Source organism: Haemaphysalis longicornis, unplaced genomic scaffold (genome assembly GCF_048455015.1).
Source record: "Haemaphysalis longicornis isolate Haplotype H1 unplaced genomic scaffold, Haemaphysalis longicornis Haplotype H1 scaffold_9, whole genome shotgun sequence".
NCBI classification, from domain to species: domain Eukaryota; kingdom Metazoa; phylum Arthropoda; class Arachnida; order Ixodida; family Ixodidae; genus Haemaphysalis; species Haemaphysalis longicornis.
The window spans coordinates 40229930-40249416 of NW_027526460.1; the positions used below are offsets into that span (position 1 = coordinate 40229930).

Below are 19487 nucleotides of genomic sequence, written 5' to 3' on the forward strand. Positions count from 1 at the left end.
GTGTCCGAGGGAAATGTCTTATTTGTACGTAGGAGAGCTCTCCGACTGAGGCGGTCGCGAGCAAAAGGAGAGCTCTGTTTTTCTCTCCGCCCTTTTTTTGCTGTTCTGCAGAACAACCCAAGCGTGCCGCCCAGCCTGCAGGCTTCCCTGCGCGTCCTCAAGGACCGGTCGGTGGCCATCATGGCCGGGGGTGTCCCGCCCAAGGGACTGGACACAGAAAGGCTCCTGCAGGCATTCGGCAGCGAGCTCACAGAGGCCGACATGCTGGCCCTGCTGGAGGCGGCGACACGCGTGACCTCCAAGAAGTACCGGAAGAGCCTGGGAGCCCTGCTGAGCAGCTGGCTGTCCTGCGCCTGCAGGGAGGAGGGCCGGGAGGAGGACGTGCCCCTGCTCTCGGCGGCTGTCGTCCAGAGCATGCTCGCCATCATCCTCGAGTGCAGCGACAAGACGGCCCTGCTGGCGGCCTTCCTTAGGTTCCTGGAGTTGCGGCCCGTCTATGTGTTTGCCCTGGGATCTGGTGAGTCCACTTCTACGTGCTTGCCCTGAGAACCATTTCTTTTTTCTTTTTTTTTTTCCCTCCAGTGAATATTTACCGCCTACACGTTATTCATTAGTGCTTGTTGCAGTGAAAACAAAAAATTGTGGGAACCCCCAAGAGAACTGTTGGATAAATGTGCAAGGCACTCTGAAAGTTACCAAGCCCCTTCGAAGTAGACTTCACTTCTGTGCTCACATGCACTGCTGGGAAGGCATTTTTCCTTGGCTCTAGAAAGCTGTCTGATACCAACAGAGGTTTGTCCTAGAAGTTTTTACAAATACTTTTATAAAATGCCACGCATGAATACGAGTGCTGTTAAGTTGGCTTTACTACTAGGTATATACAGTTAAACCTCGATGTAACGAACTTCAATGTAACGAAACCCTCGATGTAACGAACCACGGAATTTTTTGTAACTTCAAGTGTATGCACACCATGTATTTTCACCCTCTGTGTAACGAAGTCCCGTTTGCCGAAATTTCAATGTAACGAAGTTTCACGGAGAACTAGGCACGAAATTTAAGTTGTAGAGGTATATTTTGGGAGACCCAAGCGCCGAAATGGGATCTCAATAAAACGCAAACGGCAACACGGGCCGCCCGATGCCGCGGATGCAGCGAGCCGCGGAGTCTGAGCGAGCCCCTTGCTTAAAAACTGTGTGGCGTGCATACACGGGTGGCGCACTGTTTCTGTCGGAGCCTAATCGTCTACGCGGGCATCAGCGTGAACGGCATGGGGCGTTTTCTCGCCGCAAAAACGCGCCCCGCAAGCCATATGCGCGCTGACACAGTCGCGGAGACCACCCGCGCGATGTGGGGTAGCTGCTGCGACGGCTTATAACCGCTCGCTGAAACGCAACTCAATGGGCAAACGAGAGGGGCACGCGAGAAAAAAAAAAAGCGTATAACGTGGGCGAAATTTTCACAGTAAAACCATAGTAAAACGTCATGCGCGCCTCTTACGAAAGCGCCCACCAAACATCATCCGCGTGGTAAGCCTAATCGCCTCTTGCGGGGCCGCCGCCGCGGCATGCCGCCGCTTTGCCCTTCGTTCAAGTTCGCTCATGCTCGTTGGGTTTCATCGTTCCATCAAGCATTTGTGAAGCTTTATGAGCCTTGTGCGCGCGTTTTTTTTTTACACCCGCGTCTGCGATTGGGGAGGCGCGCACCCTATGGCGGGAGCTTCGAAGCGCTCGGGGATGCCGAGAATATTCGATTGGCGCTTTCATAAGCGGAGCGTAAGACGCTTTACAGTGAAAATTTCGCCAACGTTATCCGCTTTCTTTTTTTTTTTTCCTCGCATGCCCCTCTCGTTTGACCCTCGAGTTGCGTTTCAGCGAGCGGAAGCGCTCGCTGGAGATACATCGCGCGGGTTGTCTCCGCGGCTGCGTCAGCGCGCCTGTGGCTTGGCGCGTTTTTGAGGGGAGGAAACGCTCCATGCGGTTCACTCTAATGCCCGCGTAGACGATTAAGCACCGATAGAAACAGAAATAATGCGCCAGCCGTGTATGCGCGCCACGTTTTCTTTTGCAGGAAATGCTTCACGGGATGAACACTTCATTAAAACCGCGAATTTCAATGTAGCGAAATTTCAATGTAACGAAGTAAATTACGAATTTTACCGACTTCGTTACATCGAGGTTTAACTGTACGAGTGAACTGCTGGGATTGTTGGTAAGACATTTTCCGGGGCAGTGAAGTGGTCTTGCATGACAATATGAAGGCCCAGGGGCCTTTTATTATTACCGTTTTTGTATGTGGGTAAAGTGTGACACATAAAGTGTCCATCTTAACAATACAACGCAATAGAAACAAACAAAAACAGAAACAAAAACTGAACATTTATTACAGAAACATGTCGCATTTATAAACACGCATGCACACACCTACAATAAAACATTCAACCCGATAAGTTATCTATATCAATTGCGCCGAAAACATGAGATGCAAAACAAACCCCAGAATGGCTACCAACCCCCTCGCACCAAGCATGTGTGTGTGTGTGCGTGTGCGTGCGTGTGCGTGCGTGTGCGCGCGTGCGCCTCAGCCTAAGTCTTTGTTCTGTTGCGCTGTATTGTTAAGATAAATCACCAACTCACCCAGTACTAAACTCTACATAAAGTGTTGCAGGTGCACAGACAGCCATCCTCATTGAGTCTACATAGAAATGCTTACGCGTTAAAAAAATGTTTTAAGTGCGAATGCACTTCTTAAGCGACCCTGAACCTGCGTCCACCGGCGATGTCCGCATAGCATACCCACGTGGGGGATTGGCCAGGAATCTCCTCGTCTTCCTTGGCAACGGGGGGAGATAAGCGCGCGCTGCCTGGCCGCTGACATGGCACATACCCACGTGGGGGATTGGCCAGGAATCGGGCGTGAGAAGGGCTAATGCACCCGCTTAAAGGAGTACTGACACGAAATTTCAAAGCTGAGATCCGCTCTAGCAATCAAGTACAACGACAACACAAATAGGTGTCTGTGAATAAATGCATCTTTCTTTCTTTGTAGTTGTGTGTGTGTGTGTGATCTCTCTTTCGCGAACATTACCGAACCGCGCAAATTCAACTCGTGCATTCACACTTTCACATTCTTCCCCTCGGGGAAATGCGGGGAATTTTTTTGCTGCGTGGTGACAATTAGTAACTGGTGTATGTCTGTGCGCTATTTGTTTTCTGTGGTTGTTTGAAATACGATAGAGCAAAAGCTGTGTACCGGTATTTCAAGTGGGCCTTTGCGTGGCTAGTTTTTTACATTGGTCTTGCACGTTGTCTCCTCATGGACACTGCCTAATAGGGGCTAAGCTTTGCCTGGCAAAACTTTGTTCGAATGAGTCGCGGTTATGTTGCTTTCAATTGCATGTTTCTTGACCTTTACGTGAGAAAATCTCTGCGCAGTGGCCTATGAATTGCGAAGTGTGCCAGCTAGTTAAGACTGGTAGTTTTTTGTGCGTTGTTGTGCTGTCATTGGGGGGTTGTGCGTTTGTTTCGGTTTGGCCAGTGATATCTTTCAAAAAAATTTGGGCAGGTTAACCCTTGCAAATGTAATAAATCATTTTTTTCCCCAGAATGTCTTTTAGTTATGTTCACGGGGTTCCCTAAAAATGAAATGCAATCCATGCTTGGATCTTTTCGTTCTAAATCAAGGAAAATTGAAGTATGTGTTTTTGTTTTTTCAACATAACTGTCAGTTAAAATGACTAATTCCTCTGAGTGTCAAAGGTTTACTTTTGTATCAACTGCCCTGAAAAAAAGAAAAAAAGCAGTTAAATGGTTATGAGAATAAAATGCAGAGAGAGCAGCATTTTTGGTCGAGCGAGGCACATCTCTGATTACTATGTGCTGGATTGAAGTGACATTGTGTGGCCACGTAGCTGGGCGAAAGGACAGCTTCCCAAAAGCGCAGAATTGCCAGCTTGCTCACTGAAGAAGACCTTCTCTGTGGTTTGTGCACCCTCCTAAGGCACCTGTTATGCCCCGATGCATTTTCGAGGAGAAAACTGTGTATTGAACTTGGCTACTGCAATGCAGAGGCAAAGCACTAGCAGAGCCCCAAATGCTGTTTTTCTCAACATGTTGAAAACAGCCCAGGCTGTTATCACTACAGGAAGCAACCGTGTGAATGTGTTTTTGAAAGGGCCATGCAGAGAAAACACACCCTTGTTCATTTTTCAAGAACTAACCTTTGGAAACTCATTCAGCTTTTAGAACTCACTCGTATGTTTTATTTGACCGAAGAAAACGCAAAAAACATTGACGAGCATTCAAATTTTGTGCCAAATTGATGTAATGATGTAATGTCGGAAAGAGTGACGCTATAGAGGTTAGCGCTGAAAACATAGCTATCAGCGTGTTAACTGTATGTTAGCATTCAGGAGATAAGATCAAATAGAACTAGAGGCCCCACCACAATCAGCTGGTCTCATTTCTTGGTGCTGGCTTTGATGAAAGGCCACCAATCGCACAAAGAAGATTCTGCGGCGTCATGGAGATCTCGCTAAGAAATGGCTGGGGAGTTGCTTCCTCTGTTGTCCTTAAGGGGAGACATGGCTCTTAAAACAAGTTCTTCTCATTTTTAAGTAAACTCTGTGAAACTTTTCAGTCTTGCTACCTTTTTTCCACTAGTTTTAAATATGGCATCGTCAATTAGTTCCCAAGATAATTAGAGATAATTATCCATTTTTGGTCAAACAATAGACAAAACAATGTTGGTCATGAAACTGTAATCTTTATATTTTCCAATACTGTGAACCCTAACGAATGCAATAAAAGAAGCAGTTTTTTGACGCATTGCTCGGAACTAATTTTACAGCTCATTAAACTTTGGTGTTTGAAATGGGCATTCGAAATGGTTCCTTGCCACAGGTGCCACCAGCGTGTAATGAGCTGTAAAATTAGTTCCAAGTGGTGCATCAAAAATCCGTTTCTCTTATTGCATTCACCGGGGTTCATAGTATTGGAAAATATAAAGATTACAGTGTTATGACCAACACTGTTTTTTTCTATTGTTCCCCCCAAAATGACTAATCATCTCTGATTACCTTAGTAACTAATTGATTTGGTTGACTCCAAAAATAATGGCATATTTGAAATCAGTGTGAAAAAAAAAAAAACAGCAAGACTGACAAGTTTCACAAGTATGAATTTTTGCACTTGAAATTCATACAGTGGATTACCAACTAGCTCAAACCCCATGTTGTTAGTTTCACAAAATTTACTTGAAAATTAAAAGAAGTTGTTTTAAGACCAGTTTCCCCCCTTAATACTATATCGATTACTTGTTAGAAGTTAGTGATTAAATTTGTATCGTTGATCGGGACACAGAAGCCTTTTGAATTTACCAAACTTGTATCTTGTCTACGTGGCCGCTTATTTAACCTGCCCTGCCCTTCTCCCCTGCTCCTCCTCAGAGGAGGTGAGGCGTCTTCTGGAGGACCAGTGTTCGGCAGGCATCGACGTGGTCACCTTCCTGGTGCGGCACAACGTGCAGCACCGGCGGCAGCTGCAGCAGCTGATCCCGCTGTCGTTCAAGCCCGTCGTGTCGCACCTGTCGCCGGCCTCGGTGGCGGGCTTCCTGCGGGCCCTGACGCTGGGCCTGTCCTCGGCCACCACGGGGGGGCCCCACAAGCGGCTGCTCGCCTGGCTCACCAAGACCTTCCTGGTGCTGCCCAAGCGCATGTGCGCCCTCGAAGAAGGCGTCTCCCCGCAGGTCGTCCACGACATGACCGCCTGTCTCGAGTCGCTCGTCAAGCTGGGACAGCTCGGTGAGCGCCGTCGTCTTCCAGTTGGGGCAGAACCTGCGGTGCGGATCAGTGGCTAAGGCCAAGTTGTGCTGCTGTGCCCAAGGATGCTGTTTCGGTCCTGGCTGCGGCGTCTTCTTTTTCGTATGGAGGCAAAAAGTGAAAACGCCAGTGTCTTGAGATTTCGGTGCACATTAAAGATGCCCAAATGGCCAAAATTAATCCGGAGCCCTCCACTATGGTGCACCTCATAGCCCACGTGCAGCTTTGGCTCGCTAAACCCCATAATCAAATTGTGAGAGAGGCCGACTGACTGCTCTGGCATGTTGTGACGTGGCTTGAGAAAATTTCATTTCACCTAGCTAGCGCCTTTTGTCGACCTGTTTTTGTGAGTGCTCCCTGCCTAGCCGTCACCTGTCAAGCTTGGTCTTGTGCTGCCTGTGCTGGCACTAACTGGCCATAGACGTGTGCGGTGCACCCCTCCCGAGCACGTGCCACAAGTGATCTGTGGACCACATTTACTTGATTATAACGTGCGCCTTTTTCACATCACATAAACGTTAGAATTGGGTACCAGCTCAGAGAGGGTTGCTTATAATTATTGACATAGCAGGGCAATTGTAGTTGCACATTTGCATGACCAAGGCTTCAAAGATTGCACGTACTGTGGCAATGCCAAAATAATAACCATACAATGCGACCGATGTTTATCTTTTTTGCACCCAAGGAGCACACCTGCTGCATGCAAAGTATTATAGACTACTGCAATGCACTCGCAGAAAAAAAAGATGTGCACGGGAGGCAGTTACATATCCTTCCAGTGGGTGATGGGTGTGGACGTGTCACCTGCAAGGTTCAAAGGTCGCATGCACCTGGTGTGAGGGGCTCCGTAAGGCCCTTGCAAGTGCTTCTTGTGCCTGTACAATTTCAGAAGAAACCAACATGTAGCAAGCCCCCTTTTTGGATAGCGAGCCGACAATAGGGAGCTTACACTTTTCCATACTTCGCCCCAACAAAGAAAAAAGCGCAGCTAACATACGTAATGTGCAGTGCGCCCCTTTATACAGAGGGTTGCCACTCTGTGGCAGGTGAACTTCTTTTTAGCCGTTTTCGCAACTTAAAGGGACAGACAACCGATTTTTGTCAAGTATATGTTCTCTATCCCAAATGAAAGGGCATCCCTTAAAGGAGCCATGAAGAGAAAACACAAGTTTGGTTCATTCAAAAGATTGTCTCGTTAGAAATTTACTGACACCACTTTTAACGTAAACTTCGCTCAAATAAGCTACATAATTAGGAAAAACGGGAATGGTCATGCGACCCACCAGCTCATTTCCCGCAACAGAACCTATGATGTCACATGAGCTAAACTCTGCGATTGGCGGAGGCTGGCAGAAGCAGACGCAAATTAGGTAGAGCTTACAAACTAGACGAACGAGCGATTTGCGCTTAAATTTAGGGCACATCCTTTACAAAGCAATAAGAATGATGGGACAAACAGTGGAAGTTACGAAAGCATGCACATGTAAACATAGAAGTACTGATGCGTTCTGCTGTTCGTACTGCGCACAGCATGCTAGCTGCACAGCACTACGGGGCTTGGGGTTGTCTCAGACGACACTGGCCGATTGACGCAAGCAACGGTGTCTTACGTGACCCCATTTGTCGAGCGAGCACTGTTTCAGGGAACGAATATTTTCTCCCAGAACAAAAACAAGCCAGGTTTAAATGCGGGCAAAAACAAACCAAACGCTTGCCACGGTATGGTGGCGCCATCTAGGTTACGGAACGTAAAGAAACGCGGGAACAAACCATGAACAAACCAACACCGCTGTACAGGGTGGAGACAACCTTTAAATGGTCCCGTGCCGCCGCAATTGGGCCAACGGGCTCAACGCGTTATTCTTTTCGTTTCCCACGAGACCTAGCAACGCGAAACAGACAATATGATTCAAACTTCTTCGGTAAACCGCGTCGCGGCGATAATTTTAGCGCAGTTTTGACACAATGACTTGCTTCGGCGGCGAGCGAGCAACCGAAAATGGCGGCGCCAGCGTATACGTGTCTCTACCCTGTACGGCGGATGCGTGAATGAAGGTACTCTAGGCTGCAGAGCGGTCGGTTCCTGTGATGTCATTTGGGACCACGAAAACGCACGATTGAGCGGGAAAATCAAAATTTTAACCTAAATTGTTTAATTTCTCAGTGAATAAAGCACCGTTTGTATCCGGACAAGCGCTGGGGGCACTATAAAACACGAAATCTTTCGAATAAAACCAACTTGCATTTTCTCTTCATGGCTCCTTTAAAGGAGTACTGACACGAAATTTCAAAGCTGAGATAACTATGTAAAACGCTTCCTTTTTATCAGGAGATATCTCCCAGCAAGTTTCAACAGCAACCGTTCAGCGAAACATATTTAGAATCCATTTTAATCTTCGCCCGTACGAGAAAGCCCAGAGCGGACCAACATGACATCATCTGCTACTTGCCCCAAACTGCCGACGTCGGGGCTCCTGTGACGAAGCCGACGCGCTGGCTGTGGTTGGCGCGCACTGCTCGGGCGTGTGTACACGTCATGGTTTTGGGACTGACGTCATGCTGCCCGGGCCTGTGAGGACGGCAAAAGCCGCGGCTGGTCTGGGCGCGCGCGTGCGCTCGCTTGCACGCGCTTCCAGAGCGGCAGCGATACGGCAAGAATGGTGATGTCACGCGATACTTCCTGTCATGGCAGCCGCTTGGCGTTCGTTTTGTCGAAACCGAAACTGACACGAATAAACGACGCCATAAATGAATGTTTATGCTGCGCTCGATTGTCTAATTTGTCATTCTATGATTAGTGGGCTGGTAGGCACGCATAGCAGCGAAAAATACGTAACACGAACATTTCGTGTCAGTACTCCTTTAAATCTTAACGTGAAGCGGTTTTGCTGATAGTGCCCTAGAACTTTTTAAATCAAAATTTTAAGATCTACGATCCGTACGTTTCCTCCCAAAAATAATGCTGGCAGCCATGACATACAGTAGCACGGCAACATACTTTTGTTTGTATGCGAGATGAAAAGCGGTATTTAAAAACTTGCCCCTGCTAAAAAAATTGTGAATTGCAGGCTTCCTTATTCCTTTGTGTTTTTTTAATCACTAAAGCAGCCAGCTATTTCGCACGCAGGCGCAACCTGTTGGGATGGACAAGAGATAGAATGCTGGCTCCATCTTTGAAAGGGCCGCAGTTCGAGTCGCCGCAGGAGCATTTTTTTTTTTAAGCTGCCGTTGGCATTCTTGGAAACTCAAAAGAAATATTTTGGCAGAAGAAATGCTTCTGACTCGGGAAGAATCGTCAAACAATGTAAACACAAGCAGGAAGCGCCTTCACTGGGTCTGTTTACTGAATGCTGCCATTGATTCTGGGCATGGAGGTTCATTTAGCCACACTGAGAGCAACCCAGCAGCCATGCGGCAGCGGGCGGTGTCTGTATAATTTTCAGAACAATGTTTAAAAAACTTATGCAATTTAAACTTATACAAATACTTGTGTTAAAAGGTTTTGAATAAGTGAATAACCGGTTCAGCAGTTTCAGAAGCTGAAACGTTTGCAGGTCACGTGATCGGGGCATGTAATGTAGTGTCGCATTTGTACACTACGAACCGCCACATTTCATATTTCTTAAAGTTTAGTGCCAAATCAAAATTATTTTCACCCATTTGTTTATAAATTGCTTGTGGTTACCCCATTATATAAAACGCTGGCTTTCATATGAGCTAGAGAACGTCTACTCGATGAGAATCGGTTGTCTGTCCCTTTAAATTCGTAAGGGTGGCTTTATATGGGGTTTGCCATAAGTATGTTGCGACTGGAGGGTGACAACAGCTGTCCTAGCTTAACAATAAACGCTGTTTTTTCACCCACAAATGGCTTATCCTGTGAAGAAAGCTTTTGCGCTTTTCTTTTTCCCAGCTGTGAAAATAAGGGTGCGCAAAAATTGAATCGAGGGCACGTCAGGTTCGAGTACGGTATTTTGTGCCGGAATCTGTGGAAGTGGGAGCACCGAGAGGGAAGCTAAGGGCGCCGTCTGCCTCGCTTCTTTCAGGGAACGACAATGTGGCCAAGCTGGTGGACATTCTAGCGGACACGGCTGAGCGGCAGCTGCAGCTGGCCCTGCTGAATGCACTGTGCCGCAGCATGACCGAGGAGCTGCTCGACAGCGCCGTGTGCGACTCGTGCCTTCACACGCTGCTGCAGTGCATCACCAACCTGGTGGCCGGCAACGAGGAACCCCCGGAGCACGTCCTTCGCCAGCTGCAGGAGGCTGTGGCCACAGCTGAGGTGAGCCCAGCTGGGGGGGACAGCTGGTATGTCAACAGTGGTCTGGAGACCATTAGAGGACCACAGTGGGCCTTTCTAGTATCGTGAGGCTCACAGTAGTGCACTGGAGGCTGAGGCATTCGTTTATTATGCACGAGAGCTTGGGTTTCTTTTTTTTTCCTGACCATATGTTTGGGCAGCCAATTTATGGCACTCGCATCTTTGTAACATATAACCAATGTAATGACCTTTTGCTGTGTATTCAGGGCAGAAAGTTGGGCTAGTTGGTTACATGATGCTGAAGGTGCTTGTTAGCGCTGAAAAGCGGGGCAAAGGATAGGAATACATAGGATGACTACTAGACCGGGACGACTGCTAGCGTTGGTCCTGTATATTCTTAAGCTGTGTCCGTATCTTTGCTATGTAATTTTCACCAGGATTTCTTTTTCTCCCCACCCAGTAGCTTTTACCCAAGCACTCAGATGTTGGTTTTATTGAAGTTTTGGTGCCTCATGCTCACAGCCATTGTGTGCACTTACTTTGTAATGTGACTGATCGTTGCATCACATTTACTTGTCATCATCCCCTTCAGGCTGTTGACAAGAAGGTGTTCGCACGGGTTGTACGCCAAGATGGACTCTGGCCTCAGTTCATCAAGAGCAACTTGAAGGCGGGATTTCAGTAAGTGCAGTGAGAGCTTCTTCACGCCTTTTTTTTACGACATCCTTTTCCCCCTTTTAATGCTCGTTTCAGTCTATAAAAAAAGTAGCCTGAACCCGTTAATTTGCTTACAATGGATATTAAATTAAGTTTTGCCTCTTGTCTTTCTTTAATTACATTCATATATCTCAGTTTACTGCGTTAATATCATTAGTTATAGTACATTCTTTAGTACATTCTCATTCTACATTCTCATAGTACATTCTCATTCCTTCAGGTCGCAGACCCTTGGGAAGACGTCATTCGAGCTCCTTTCGGTGATCTGCCGGAAGGTGTACAGCGCGGAGAGTGTGGGTGACATCAACCCAGCCCTGTGTCGGGTGTACCTGATGATGTTCGGCCATTCGAGGTTCCTGCCATTGATGCTTGACACCGACCCGAAATCACAAGATCAAAGGGGTAAGTGCACAAATTAGTTTGCACTCTGTTACAGCATTGTGCAGCATATATTTAGGGTTGCTTGTTTTTGAGTGAAACCATATTTTGGGTTTAACCCGATTTTACCTTATTTTTTACTCCCCGAACGTGATGCAGGAGAATTGGGTTAAAACAAACACAAAATTTAAAGCGTTAGAGTTAGGAAGCTCGTGATACCGGCTGATAAAATAAACTGAGTATTTTTACTTAGTACGTCTGTAGATTTAACCCGAAAAAAACCCAACTTTCGGAATGGTTTTACAAAAAACAAAATCCGATTACTCCCCAGTTATCATTAGAAAACTTGAAAAAAAAACCCAACTTTCGGAATGGTTTTACAAAAAACAAAACCCGATTACTCCCCAGTTATCAGTTTGAAAACTTGAAAAAACCCAACTTTCGGAATGGTTTTACAAAAAAAAACTCGATTACCGTAATTACCCGATTCTAACGCGCACCTTTTTTCCGGAAAAATAGGTCGAAAAATCGCATGCGCGTTAGAATCGGATACAAAACCAAAACTGCCGAAACAACGAAAATTTCGTCTCGCCCATCGCCATCTCAAGATGGCGCCAAAGCTTTTAGCAACAATTTTTCGGACGTAGGAAGCATACGCACCCAGGCTTTTCTATCGGCGTTCACACAAATTGTCAAATCGTTCCACTTGCGCACTTGATAACAGCAATGGCAGCAGCGGCTCTCACACGTTCAAAACGAGTGGTCGGCTGAAGCGTGCGCCTCTGGAGAAGCTCGCAGGGTGGGCGTGCGAGGCTTGGGCTACGATCCCATCGATCACGGTTGAACGTTCGTTATGAACTGTGGCATCGCGAACGCGCTTGACCGAACCAAGGACGAGATGTTGTGTTCAGCGGAGAGCCACGAGAAGGGAGATGGGTGAGATTACTTTGAGAAATAAATCACCCGTTTATCTCGCATTCGTTTTTCTTGCTCACAAAGTTCCGTGCGCGTTACAATCGGAAGTGCAAGTTTTTTCGGTTTTTTACCAGGAAAATAGGGTGCGCGTTAGAATCGGGGGCGCATTAGAATCGGGTAATTGCACTCCCCAGTTACCAGTTTGAAAACTTGAAAAAACCCAACTTTCGGAATGGTTTTACAAAAAAAAAACTCGATTACTCCCCAGTTACCAGTCTGAAAACTTAAAAAATCCCAACTTTCGGAATGGTTTTACAAAAAACAAAACCCGATTACTCCCCAGTTATCAGTTTGAAAACTTGAAAAAACCCAACTTTCGGAATGGTTTTACAAAACAAAACCCGATTACTCCCCAGTTATCAGTTTGGAAAACAGCACCCGATTTTTACCCCCCCCCCCCCCCCCCCCCTGAATTAAAAGAAATAAAATACTCCAAAACAAACTACCCTACATATATTTGGACTGCATGCTGCAATTTGGGAGCAGTATTTGTTGCTCTAACCGTATTTGCTGTTTCCTTTTCTTTTTGTGGGCAGACAAGATGCTGGAGCTGATGGCTGTGCTGGTTCAGTGTGATCCTGCGGTATGCAACGTCGAGCATATTCCCCTGTTCCTCAGTGCCTATGGAGCGACGCTTTCCTTGGTCGGTGAGTGTTCCATCTTGTGGCACTCTCTGTGGTGCGCGTAGATTGCCTTGTTGAATTTTTGCGGAAATGCAACCCAGGAGTGAGTGCTCGTGACGAGAACGTCTTTTCTCTTTTGTTTCCAGATCAGAGGATCCTCTACCTCATGTACCTGTATGAGAAAAATGGAGTGGACCTGTGCAGTTTCAAGTGAGGGAAAACTGGCTTGTATGGGCATTTGATGGGTTCTGTGCTTTGTGTGGCTTTTAATGAGGAGATGGGAGGGTCTACATAAAAAAGAGAAGGGAGACATAGGGGCGCATATTGACACGACAACAACATGAACGAAAAAAAAAAGGCCATCCCACTTACAGCTCATTTTTATTTTGACTTTCTTTGCTTTGCAACAGTTACTGGGATTGGGGGTAAATGCTCATTGCAGTTACTTGCATAATAACTGTGTTTGCATCGTGAATGAAATGTCTGCATTTTTTCTCCAGAGATTTTAATTGTTTTGTCCTTTGCATGAGTGTGCACCCTGTTCTTGGGTACGAACTAACCTGGTGGAAAGAGGTACCGTATTTGCAAGATTGTAGGTCGACCAGCGGTGAACAGGTGCGCATAGCTCCAGCGACCGCTTCTAACTGCTCTTCAAGATATCACTGAAGGCACAAATGAAGGCGTTTGTGCAGGAAAGGAGCTGATAATGTAGTCAAAAACGACACTATAAAGCATCATCCGCGCCACTAGGGAAAGCGCCAATCAAATATCCACCACCGTGGTAGGGTGGCTAGAATCCCATTCTAGTCACCCTAACCATGGTAAGCCTAAACATCTCCGGCGGCGCCAGCCGGCTGTCCCGAGCACTTTTAAACTGCCGCCATGAAGAGCATGCCTCCCCATTGGGGCAAGACGTCTGGCTCCTCCCACTGCCGCGCTCGTCATGCGTCATACCGACGTAGAACAGGAGCTGCCACGCGCGCGGAATCGTCGACGCGCAGGAACAAATAAACAAAATGAGTATTAGCAAATTCCTTGATTCAATGCGCAGCGCTAACGTAGACCAAATCATATCACAATGTTCAGTACACTTTCGAACACGATGGTGGGTGGTTAGTTGCTCAAAAGTAAATCGTGCGTGGCCGCTTCCGTCAGCCGCCATGTTGTTTGTTTTGGTATCGCGCAGCAGTGGCCGCTGCCGGTTGCTTCGATGGTTGTCATCTCGCAGTGAATGTGTTCTTCCCGCTCAACCCACAGCGCATGGTTATTCCGGGTGCTTATACAAAGGCTTTTCTTTTTTAACATCTACCGCGCATACCATGAGTGCACGGCTCTTGTGGGAGCATCGATCATTGATGGTGGAGCCGCCGTGTGGGTTGACGGAAGCATAGAGTTTCTCACTAGCTCACCTATGACGAAAAAGCTTCTCTTTGCGATACAATTTTCTAGGTGGTGCTTGCTTTTTTTTTTTTTTTTTTTTTTTTTTTTTTTTTGTGAGATGCAACTTTTGGGGGTCGACCTACATTCGAGTCGACTTACAATCGTGTAAATACGGTAGTTGCACCCGTGTCAAGGTGCGCTTGCAGGCAGCTTTGACTTTGCGTGTGCAAAGGCAAATCTAGATGCAAGTGGTATTAGCATGACTGTACATGCATGGCGACAATAGTGTGAGGATGCAAGGCTGAGTTGAGACCTGTATACACACCTGTGTTCATGCCGTCAGTACATGTATTGAGAGGAAAAAAAGTGTAACCACACTATGAACACACCCAAAAACCTGTGCTTCTTTTTGAGAGAAAGAAAAGTTCCATTTATTATGCCAGAAAATATTGCTGTTACTTAACCACCTTTTAGCATTCAATGCTTTTGCCAAGGTATAGCATTTGTGCACCTTTAGTAAGTGTTTCTGAATTCTCGTTGCTGTTTCCAGGCCATTCTTGTGGGGTCCCTCGGCCGTCTCCTTCTACTCTCTGCACAAGAAGGCCTCGGTGACCCTCCTGAAGCAGCCCAAGTCTGAGGAGGTCCTGAATTTGATCAACGAGGACAAGATGGCAGCCACCGTGTCACGCTTTCCGCTAGAACTCGAGCTTGATGTAAGTACCCCTGTGGCGCGCAAAGACCTTGGTGATCTTTGGTTTTATGGTTTTATGATTGAATGCGCCGAAGCTACACCTAGGCCATGAGGCGCGCTGTGGTAGAGTGCTCCAGTTTAATTTTGACCACATAGGGATCTTCAACTTGCATTAAAATCCTGACATACAACGGTTTTCGCTTTTCACCTCCATCTGAAAAGTGGAGGCGAGTCAACAAACAGACAACAAACTGCACGTAATAAAACCACAATCAGGACACTACGCAAGTGACTCACACTACAGACACACTGAAGTCGCCCTGGCTAGGCTACGGATAGGCCACACGCATGTAACGCACTCCCACCTGCTCACTGGATCTTCGAGACACATGCGTGGCAGGTGTGGGGATGGCCTATCTGTAGTTCACATCCTAATCACATGCAAGGCACTTGACACAACACGACACAAACATTTTCCTGAACTCTGCAGACAACGCATTCCACTGCACCCATCGCACTTTTTAGCCGACGAACCAATGTTTTCTGCCCAACGCGTTTTTAAGTTCTTAGCGGAGATAAAATTTTTACAGCTCTTGTCTTTACAGCTCACGCATAATCATCCTGGCCCTATACACTGGCCGTCTCCATTGTCTTTTGTTTCGTGTCAGTTTTACATTTGCTCACTGGTTTTAGTATTTACGATTACATCACTCACTAAATAACTCGTTCTTTGGCACTCTTTGCCCTTGTTGGCCTTGCGCCACTAAACATCAACCATCATCATCATCCATCTGAAAAGGGGCTGCAGCGGCCGGGAATCAAGCCAGCGTCTTTGGGCTCAGCAGCAAAACAGCAGCGTGTCTTGGTGATTTGACTGGCTGTATATAATAAACTCAGCTTGATATGAGCTACATACCTTGATTGTACCGTATTTACATGATTGTAAGTCGACTCGAATGTAGGTCGACCTTAAAAAATTGTATATCAAAAAGAAAAGAAAAAATAGCGCCGCCTAGAAAATCATGTCCCCACATGGTGGCTCTGACATCAATGATCGATTCTCCCACAAGAGCCGTGCGCTCGCGGTGTGCAAGGTAGATGTTAAAAAAAGCTTTTGTATAAGCACCCGGAATAACCATGCGCTGTGGGTTGAGCGGGAAGAACACATTCGCTGCGAGATGACAACCATCGAAGCAAACGGCAGCGGCCACGGCCGCGCGATACTAAAACAAACAACATGGCGGCTGACGGAAGCGACCGCGCACGATTTACTTTTGAGCGACTAACCTCCCACCATCGCATTCGGAAGTGTACTGAACAATGTGATATGATTTAGGCTACGTTAGCGCTGCGCATTGAATCAAGGAATTCGCTAATACTCATTTTTAGGGATGGGCGAATATAGATTTTGAGGTTCGAAGCGAATTCGAAGCGAATAGTGATTTGGTCGAATAATTTCGAATCGAATAGTTCGAATAGTGCACATTGCAAATCACAAAGACAAATGAGCAACTTGTGACCTGACTAATGTACACATTTTTTTCTAATAATTAGAACTCACGTAGGCAAGCATTGGTAAAACTATTACCAGTTGAACATTTATTGCAAAATCTTACACACAGCTTTCCTTTGCTGTATTCACAAGTTTTCATGAAGAAATGCCTGTTGCGTCACATGCTCTAGGTGCAGCAGTTTCCGCCGGCTGCTCATTCACAAGTTTAAGCGCTGCCTAGAAGCTCCGCTAAAAAAAGAAGTATTGTAGCCACTAGTATCCTCGGCCGTAGCCAAGCAAAGCGCAAGTGGCTGGCCGCCATTTTGAATAGGCTCGCTTAGTGCGGCGTACTGCCGCGCTGTGCGAGCCTATTCAAAATGGCGGCATGCCTATTCAAAATGGCGGCCTGTACAAGTCTGCTGGCTTCGTGCCGCTATGTTCGGAGCGGTGTCGTTTCAGTGCCGCCTTTTTTTTTTAACTTAAGTGTGCTGGCGGCCGAGAGCTTCGTCGAACCTCTAGGCAAGGCAGCAACTCGGCAGTGCCGGCACTGATAATAGAAATGTCCGCGTCGGTGGGTCTTGAGCCAAGCCTGGGGTAACTCTCGGAAAGCTTGACCGAAAAGCTTGGCTTTTAGCTGCCTATTCGGGAGCATCGAATAATTCGAAAATATCGAATACCTGCATTCGGATCGAAGCGAATAACGAATAGAGAGCTATTCGATCGAATATTCGACAATACCGAATATTCGCCCATCCCTACTCATTTTGCTTACTAGAGACGAATAAAATGCTTCTTGACGCGTTTTTGCACGCAATTTTTTTGCACGTATTTGCACGTATTTGCACGTCAGTATTTGCACGTCATACTGAGTTCTACCTCAGTATGACGCGTGACGAGCGCTGCAGTGGGAAGAGCCTGACGACTTGCCCCAATGGGGAGGTGCGCTGTTCATGACGTCAGTTTGAAAGCGCTCAGGACAGCTGGCTGGCGCCGCCGAAGATGTTTAGGCTTATCACGGTGGCGGATATCTGATTGGTGCTTTCCCTAGCGGCGCGGATGATGCTTTATAGTGTTCTTTTCGACCACATTATCAGCTCCTTTCCTGCACAAATGTGTTCGTTTGTGCCTTCAGTGATATCTTAAAGAGCAGTTAGAAGTGGTCGCTAAAGCTACGCGCACCTCTTCGCGGCTGGTGACGCTGCCATGTTGCTGCCGCCGATCGCATAGCACGCAGCATGCGCGTGGTATTCGCGGCAGCGGCAGCGCGGCGCATTTTGGCGAGTAGAAAACGCCCCATGCGGTTCACACTTTAGACCATAACCATGGGAACAAGGGTGCAAAGCTGTCCCCACCTCGTAGCACCCCTGATTTCTCGTTTCTCTTGCCGTTACTAGCGGTAGATGGTTCGATTTCGATTCTAAGTCGACCCCCCAACATTGGATTGTCAAATTTGAAAGAAAGGGTTGACCTACAATCGTGGAAATACGGTACTGCATGCACTATTGCGGCTGAAAAACAGCAGTACCAAACAGTTTACTTGCTGCCCCTATAGTAACGCTTTGCTGTTGGTTACATCGGTATTTGTCTTATTGGTGCCAAATCCTAAGAATACCAATCTTGGAATGTGGTGCTGTGCAGGTGGTTCCGGTGGAGAGTGTTGCAGATGGTCGCCTTTACGACCCGAGGTTCATGCTGCCTCTGCTGTACACCCTGCTCTCTCCGGGTGGGTGGTTTGCACCTTTGGGTTTCTTGTGTTGTGCTGATTATAGTGCAGTACGAGTTTTTCTTTTTCTTTCTCAAAGAAGGGTGCCTCAAGGAATGGCACGTGGTATTTGCCTGGCTGGACATTGATTCCAGTTGGGCAGCTTTTGTGGCATTATTGTTTAACGTGTACAAATGACTGCTACTCTGGCCGCTTAGAGAAAAATGTGTTTCCCTGTTTTGGTAACATTTCACATATCCGCGTCTGTAGGCAAAATGACCGCAAAGGCAGTTGTGTCATTTCTTTGCTGTCTTCAAACCTGTACTGTACAGGTACGGAATTCGGAGTTGTGTGTTCATTTCAGAAGTGGCCGCTTTGAGTGCACGAAGTTATTGCGTGACTGGGGTGAATGAAGTGGACAAAGATCAAAATTTTGCCCTCAGGTTATAGGAGGGAAGGTGAGGGGGCGAGTAAGTCCGTGACACGTCTTCTCTGGAGGTCTGTGCAACCTGGGTGACTGGAATTGCATTCAGTCCCCGAAATTCCTTGCACATCAGAGGCAGCTGAGTTTAGTTGTGCACCTTTGCCTCAACACAGTTTACAGTGTGCAGTGCACCAACAGGAGGCGTGTCTCTGCTATGTTATGTTGTGCCGTGCTGCACTCTGCATTGTAACCGTGATTTCGATTAGCTAGTGCATAATACCTTGTGTGTTTCCACTTTTGGTTTATTCGGAACATACTGCTGTCCTCATAGTGGAGGCTTTTACAGGAATTGGGTAATACATTGAAAACAGTAGCAGCACACTTTGCATTTACAATAGTGTAGTTGGAAAAGGCAAAGGCAACCAACTAAAGTAAGCTTCAAGAGAAGGGATCAAAGTAAGCTTTACCTCCACCCCTTTTCTGGAAAAAATTTCGTTGCTCACTCGTCGTCTTTTTTGTTTCCCCCTTTTTGTGGGGCGCTTGTGCTCTGTGTTTTTTCCGCTCTGGCCCCCTGACCCCGTGACCTTGTGACCCCCTTGTGCGCAGAGTCCTTGGTGAACTGCCGCCAGGTGGTGGAGTCGCGCTGCCTGTCCCTGGCGCTGGTGTCGCTGAGCAGCGAGGTGTTTGCGGTGCGCTGCCTGGCCTGCAACCTGCTCATGCAGCTGCACCAGCACCTGCACGGCTCCCGCTTTGCCACCAGCGCCTTCTGGCTGGCCGTGCTCGAGGCGCTGCGCAACGCCGCCACCGTCACCTGCCCCCACGTGCCCTGCCTCGTGACGGGGTACCTCGTCTCCGCCATCGAGGTCATCAGCAACCCCGGTCAGTGGCCGCTCTTTCGAGACGGGGCAGCTTGGCTGCGGCCGCAAAGCGTGTGTGTGACTTCCAGTACCCATTAGATTGTACACAGTGCCAGCTAGGGCAGCGTCATCTGCTATGGAGCCATTTCAAAGGCTTAGAATTGAATCA

General features: G+C 47.3%; 1 protein-coding gene across 1 annotated transcript in view; it reads left to right on the top strand.

The window, feature by feature from the left end:
• LOC144152607 (nucleolar pre-ribosomal-associated protein 1) overlaps positions 1–19487 on the top strand; it is an 84042-nt gene that overhangs the window by 51288 nt on the left and 13267 nt on the right. Inside the window, exons 23-32 of the mRNA XM_077683933.1 lie at positions 112–517; positions 5447–5800; positions 9865–10100; positions 10672–10760; positions 11017–11198; positions 12686–12796; positions 12919–12982; positions 14703–14865; positions 17974–18058; positions 19068–19340. Of these exons, the coding sequence (XP_077540059.1) occupies positions 112–517; positions 5447–5800; positions 9865–10100; positions 10672–10760; positions 11017–11198; positions 12686–12796; positions 12919–12982; positions 14703–14865; positions 17974–18058; positions 19068–19340 (1963 nt within the window). The remainder of the gene's footprint in view (positions 1–111; positions 518–5446; positions 5801–9864; positions 10101–10671; positions 10761–11016; positions 11199–12685; positions 12797–12918; positions 12983–14702; positions 14866–17973; positions 18059–19067; positions 19341–19487) is intronic.